This window comes from Corvus moneduloides, chromosome 2 (genome assembly GCF_009650955.1).
Source record: "Corvus moneduloides isolate bCorMon1 chromosome 2, bCorMon1.pri, whole genome shotgun sequence".
In the NCBI taxonomy this organism is placed as follows: domain Eukaryota; kingdom Metazoa; phylum Chordata; class Aves; order Passeriformes; family Corvidae; genus Corvus; species Corvus moneduloides.
The window spans coordinates 27,485,836-27,491,784 of NC_045477.1; the positions used below are offsets into that span (position 1 = coordinate 27,485,836).

Sequence of the window (5,949 nt, forward strand, 5' to 3'; positions counted from 1 at the left end):
CATGGGCCAGGCACATGTCACAGGGCCACTCGAGTGACAGTCACTTCAGTCTGTCGCTGGCCAGCTCCTCAGAACACTACTCAAAAAACCAGGAATCAAAGCAGCAAACCCACTACCAAAAACTTACATCCTAATTATCTCCTTGCAGCTGTCAGACTCCTCCAGGATCCACCATCATTTTTCATCTATTCCATTAAAATCTTCCCATGTATCCATACCCTAAGGGAATAATTAAGTCTCTAAGGGAATAAGTAATTTCCAAACACTTCAAAATTTGCAATGTTCTTGTACTGCTTCACATACCTGACATGGTATTTGGAATACAAGCACCTTAAAAATCATGCTCACAACACGAGCATTTTTCTAAGCTTATTTCCCATTCAGTGGCAAACGTATTTTCAGTTGTCAAATCTATTTAATCCTGAAATGTACCTATGAATTATTGTTATGGCTCTAACTGAAAATAAAAAACTAAAAGTTCTAAATCTTTATAACAATAAACACCTACTCATAGGAAGTTTCTTCCTTCCCATTTGTCTGACTGCTGCACACAATTCACGAGCAAGAAACAAGGCTCTGCAGCTGGTTAAAGCGCTACATAACACAATCGTATAAATAAGATGCTCCCAATGGCTTGTACATTAAAAGTAAAGCTAATACCGTGCTTCCAAAATAAGCTGTTACATTACCTGACTTCTGGATGCTTAACTGTGCCATCATTAAGTTACCTCTGCTAGTAGTACTTAATAACTGCATGTCTAGATGAAGTCTAACAGAAGTCCAAGCTATTATGTGAAAAGCAAAAGTTCAGTTTTGTGATTTTTGTAGTTATGGACAGAAACTCAACACGTCACTATTCCCTTTTTCTTCGCCTTACTTCCAATTTTTCCCTACAGACTTCCCTGGACAACGGGCATCATGTGCCACGGCCGTATCTAACTGTAGGTATGTCAATGGACTCAGTTAATTTGTGCTGTCTGCCACAGGGAGCTGCTTTTTAAGTACCCTGCCCTTCATGTGAGCAGTAACTGAGTTGCACAAACACACTTCTGTTTGTCAACGTTGATTTCCATGAAACTGAAGCCTTCCAACTCTTTAAAACCTCTTCTACCGGCAAATTTAACTGAAATTGGCCCGAGAGCTAAAATTAGCCCTTGTTGATTGGAGAGAAAAGAAGAAATAGACAGACACATCCACCAGACTTCCTTCCTTAGGAGACCAAGCTTAAAACACGCCCAACAAGAAACGTTAGCTACCAGTGACCGAATTCTAAGTTAAAAAGCTGGCCCTGTACGTACAGCATCCTCTGAAGTGGGCTAACTTCCCGTTGGGATGTCACGCAACACGAGCACACAGCCGCGATGCGCAGAAGATCCCGTATCCCGGACTACGCCGAGAAGATGCTACGCTGCGGCGCAGTGCCCACCTCTCGCTGCCTCCAAAGCAAACTCCCTGAACGGCGACTCACGCTCAATCGTCTTCCAGCACCAAGACCGCAAAGCTATAAAAACACGCCGCTCTCCAAACCTTCACCGCCGCTTCCCCCGACTTTACCTCACACCAGCCCTGGCACCCAAAGCCCCCGCAGCCGCACAACTCCTGGGGAGCAAAGCCCAGAGCCACGACCGCCCGGGGGGCAGCACCGCCAAGGGCCGCCCGCGCTCTGCAACTGCGCCCCGGCCCCACAGCCCCTGCCCGGGCCGGGCCGGGCACACCTGGGCCGGACAAAGGGGCACCGGCCCCACCGGCATCCCGGGGCGAGCGCGGCCCCGGCCCAGCGCGGCGCCCCGGCCCCGCTGCCGCGGCCGCTCCGGGTCCCTCCCGTCCCGCTGCCGCTCCCGTCCCCGGTCCCGCCGCCGGCACTCACGGTCGGGCCGGGCGCGCTGCGCGGCGGCCCCAGCGCCGGGACCATCCTCCGCCGGGCGGACACCCCGCGCCAGCCCCGCCGCCGCCTCCGCGCCGCTGCCCGCCCGCGCAGCCCACCCTGCTGCTCGCGCCGCAGCCAATCGCCGCGCGCGGGGCCAGCCCTCGCGGCCAATCAACAAGGGCCAGCCCCGGGAGGGCGGCGCTCGCCCTCAACTGGGCGGGGAGGAGCAGGCGCGGGCCAATCGCCGCCAGAAACATTGGCGGCGCGGGCCAATCAGAGGGCAGGGAGGCTGCGACTGGCGTCAACAAGGTAAGGTGGCCGAAACAGGAACTGGCGGGGAGTGGCGTCCCGGGCGGCCAATGAGCGCGGCGGGAAGAGGCGCGCGAAGGGGCGGGCGGCAGCTCTTAAAGGAGCAGCGGCTGCGTGGGGACGGGAAGGGTTGTGGTGGTGGGTCGGCTGTGCGAGACATCATCGGCACCGGTGATGGGGAAAGGACCGCGTGTCATTGCTTGTGCGTGTTTTGCTTGTCAGGTGAAACAATCCCGTCCTGCCAGGGCAGCGGCGCGGCGGGCAGACCCGAGAATCGCCCGAGCGCTGCCCATCCCCGGCCTCAGCCGCGGGGTACATGAGAGACCTCGCCAGCATAAAACAGCGTTTATGCACTGGCGTGCTGCCCTGCGTCCTCGGCAGCCGGCGTTCTGCAAAGGAATGGGGAGCAAAGATAAAGGCTGGCTAAAGATTTGCCACATGGAGCTGTTCATGAGGAGCCCGACCACGTCCCGTGACTGTTCTGTGCTGTGGCTGATTCTTTAATAGACATTTTTCCTTAACTTTGTTACCCTCTGTGCTCACGCTTAGTTCTGGGGAGGAGGGTGCTCCATCTATCTTCCTCCTGAGTTACATCAGAGTTTAGGAAAAGTGTTGTTTTATCCGTGAAATTAGGGACTGTGGATCATTAACAACTCCCCACTACCTCACTTTTTACTTCCTGCTAACACCTAATTCAATTACCATCCATAATAAGGCAGCTTCCCATTTCACGCCTCAACTGCTTCCCTGAGAAAGCATCTCGTATCCATATGCCTTCCTACAATATAATAGAGCAGGGACAAGTTTCTGAAGCAGTGTCCAAGAACTCTTCTGCTGCTGAAATGAGTCATAGCAGCAATCAGATCTTAAAAAACCCAAACCATTTTATTTTGAATAGCTGCCACTTGCAAAATAACCTTGCAGCTGACATTAAATGGAAAACCCATTTGTGAGCTGTGAAGAAAGTTGAGGCCCAAGCTGTTTATGCAGAGAAATTCTAACGTTACTATAAATAGCAGCTTGAAGCTGTAAAGTAGGAATGTAAATGCACTTTTTCGCTTTTCATAATCTTTAGTTCTGATACGACGTGACTAAACTGGAAGACAAGCAAAAGCTGAAACACCACTGCTCCATCAATTTATTCCAATATAAAGTGAGGGGGGGGTTTTCCTCTTCTAAAGGGTAGTGTGCTTTTTTTGGTGAAGATTTTCACTAAATAGGCACCCCCCATCCAAAGCAGCAAAACCAAGTTTACCTATTGACACTCTGTTGTGCTCTATAGTGTTTGAGCTCATAAATGGTCAATACCAGTACAGGGTTAAATATCTGAAATACTGTGGCAAAAATCCAGCAGCAGGCAAAAATCCACAGGTGAAACCACATACAGCAGGAACCTGCTAAATATCAGTAGCCTGTCTCTAGTGGAGAATATAAATTTACAATTATATGGCAAGATGGTTAAACAGCTTTTGTACAAATACTTGGAAGAAAAGCTTTAAATTGAATAGATAATTTGCTGGTTTTTTGACAAGTGGTTTTGCAGCTTTATTTCAGATAGTCTTAACCAAGATCTTCAGTGCAATTTTTTGAACAATTTTTTTTTTCAGTTCTTGGTTGTAGTGCAGGTTTGGGTTCAATAATTCAATGAGCAGCAGTGGCCTAAGTCTGTATGATGTGATACAGCAGCTGACAGGCAATGAGAACACAGGTCAGTGAATCTTTCCCAGTGCAGGAATTTCTTGGACTATGGGTCATGTACATTCAAGTGAGTGAAAGAAAGCTGGCAACTCAGCAGTTTAGAGAGCTTCAGCTGGTGGTGCCACAATGCCTTCAGGCAGAATGATAGTAAAGCTGAATGCTTTTACAGTGTTAAAGCACTGGGGAGGAGGAAAGAAGGCAGAATGAAAAGAGAGGGATAGAGTAACCTTTCCATTATCTGTTTGAATTGATGCCTCCTTAGGGGCAAGAGAAAAGAACATAAGGCAAGGCATTTGTCCCTTACAAAGCATCTGGATTAGACAGGCTGAATAGACTTAGACAACCCTGATGGAAAGGAAAGTAATACTGCCAGAAACAGATCACAATGCTCACCTGACAGATTGGTTTGGTAGATTCTCGAAAGGACTTCACGTTAAGAGCTTTTGGACAGGGATTTTTTAAAGTAATCTAAGATACTGCAGGATCAGAGGATAATGTCCTCACAGGGACAGAGAACTGATTAAAAGAGAGAAATCACAGGGCATAGAATGAAAAATCAAATTTTCGCCCTAGTGGGAAGTCAGTAGTGGAGTCAAAGATTTGTGCAGGGGCTTATACTCCTCAACACTTTAAAAAATGAAGTAGAGTGAGGTGAAAAATTGCTGGAGGCTACTCAACATAGTAAGAATGAGGAATGGCAGGTGTATCTTCTAATGTCAAGTAACTGTGCACTGTAACAGCAAATAAATTACACCACAGGTAAATACGGTGATTTACATACTGGGAAAAAGTAACAATCCCAGTGTTTCACATCAAGTGAATGACTGACCACTCACTCACTAGATCCTGGTGTGGTGACTGTTCTTTAAGTAATTGTACCAGTAACAACTAAGAGATAACATACCTTCAGTGATTAGAGAGGCCCTATAAATACCCAAATTTTGAATGCCTGGAGTGCCTGTAGAACCAGCACGGCTTTGGGAAAGGGCAACATAAATGATCAGGATTACTGCTAGTTTCCCTGTAAGGGACAAATGAATTGTCTAGTATTGGACAGGTTGTTCTAAGAGGCAGCTGGGAGGAGGAAGAAGAAGGAAAGAAATGTGATAGAGACCAATAAAAGCTGAATGGTTTGGAGAACAGCTGCAGCAGTTTAAGTCCAGCAAAGGTTTTCCAGCCTCTGCAGCTGCTGGTGAAGCTGGAGTGATGAAGGTTGCACTTCTGGTAGCAGTTCACTTCCAGCTGTGCCTTCCAGGCCCCCCTCCAGCACAGGTCAGGGAAGGCAGCTGGAAGCAGCCACTCAAGACTACAGACAAGTTTCAGAGCCTGAGCCTTGCTTTTGGATGTTATTCTAATGAATGCAGCAACTCCATCTGTTGATAAAGCAGTTTCCAGAGGAACTTAAATAAGTGAATAGGATACACTATAGAATATTTAGGGAAACACTTCTTTTCCTCCAGAACGTGGGCCACAGTGCAACTTCATCACTTCATAAATGGCACTTCAAAGCAGAAGAGGAGCATAGTGAAAGTAGTCAAAAAATGGCTTTAACAGAAGAGACTGAAATTGTTAAGGAGATGAGTTTTACTTAAATAGCTTTCTGAGAAAAGTCAGTATGGTAGAGTATGTGCTGCATGTTAAGACATGTTTCAAAAGTATGGACCATAGTTTTTCAAAGATTGTGGTCAAGATTTGCAATAACTGGCAGCTAATGTGAATACTTTAAACTTTTTATCTATAAAGCCCAAACCAGAGTTCTTGACACCTGGCCTGTTTGTTTCCAGACTGCTCACTAATCAATGCAAAAATATTCCAGAACAGTTCCTCTCCTCCCTCCTACCCCACAAGACAGAGGATTTCTGAGGAAGGGCTTGTAACTCCAGGGAAAACAAACAAACAGACCTCACTCTGCTCAGTTGTCAGACACCCTTGGCATTCATCACAGCAGCCCAACACACAGTTCATGTTAGAAATCTTCTGAGTTACACAGTTTATGAAACATCGAGGAATAGTCTATATCTGCTTTCAGAAGGAAACAGCCAGACTGCAAAAAAATGCACATGACAAGTTGCAAA

The 5,949-nt window shown here is 47.3% G+C and overlaps 1 protein-coding gene across 3 annotated transcripts in view; it reads right to left on the reverse strand.

Moving 5' to 3' along the window:
• The window catches only part of USF3 (upstream transcription factor family member 3), a 33,988-nt gene extending 32,036 nt beyond the window's left edge, over positions 1 to 1,952 (reverse strand). Inside the window, exons 1-2 of one of the 3 annotated variants that reach the window (XM_032098641.1) lie at positions 1,868 to 1,941; positions 128 to 219 (exon numbers count right to left, since the gene is read on the reverse strand). Coding sequence is in view for 1 of the 3 variants with exons in the window: in XM_032098639.1 (XP_031954530.1) it covers positions 1,868 to 1,912 (45 nt within the window). In the remaining 2 variants the exon portion in view is untranslated. Of the gene's footprint in view, positions 1 to 127; positions 220 to 1,867 lie in introns of all 3 variants that reach the window. The other 2 variants (XM_032098640.1, XM_032098639.1) reach the window with 2 other exon arrangements.
• Between the last annotated feature and the right edge of the window lie 3,997 nt (positions 1,953 to 5,949).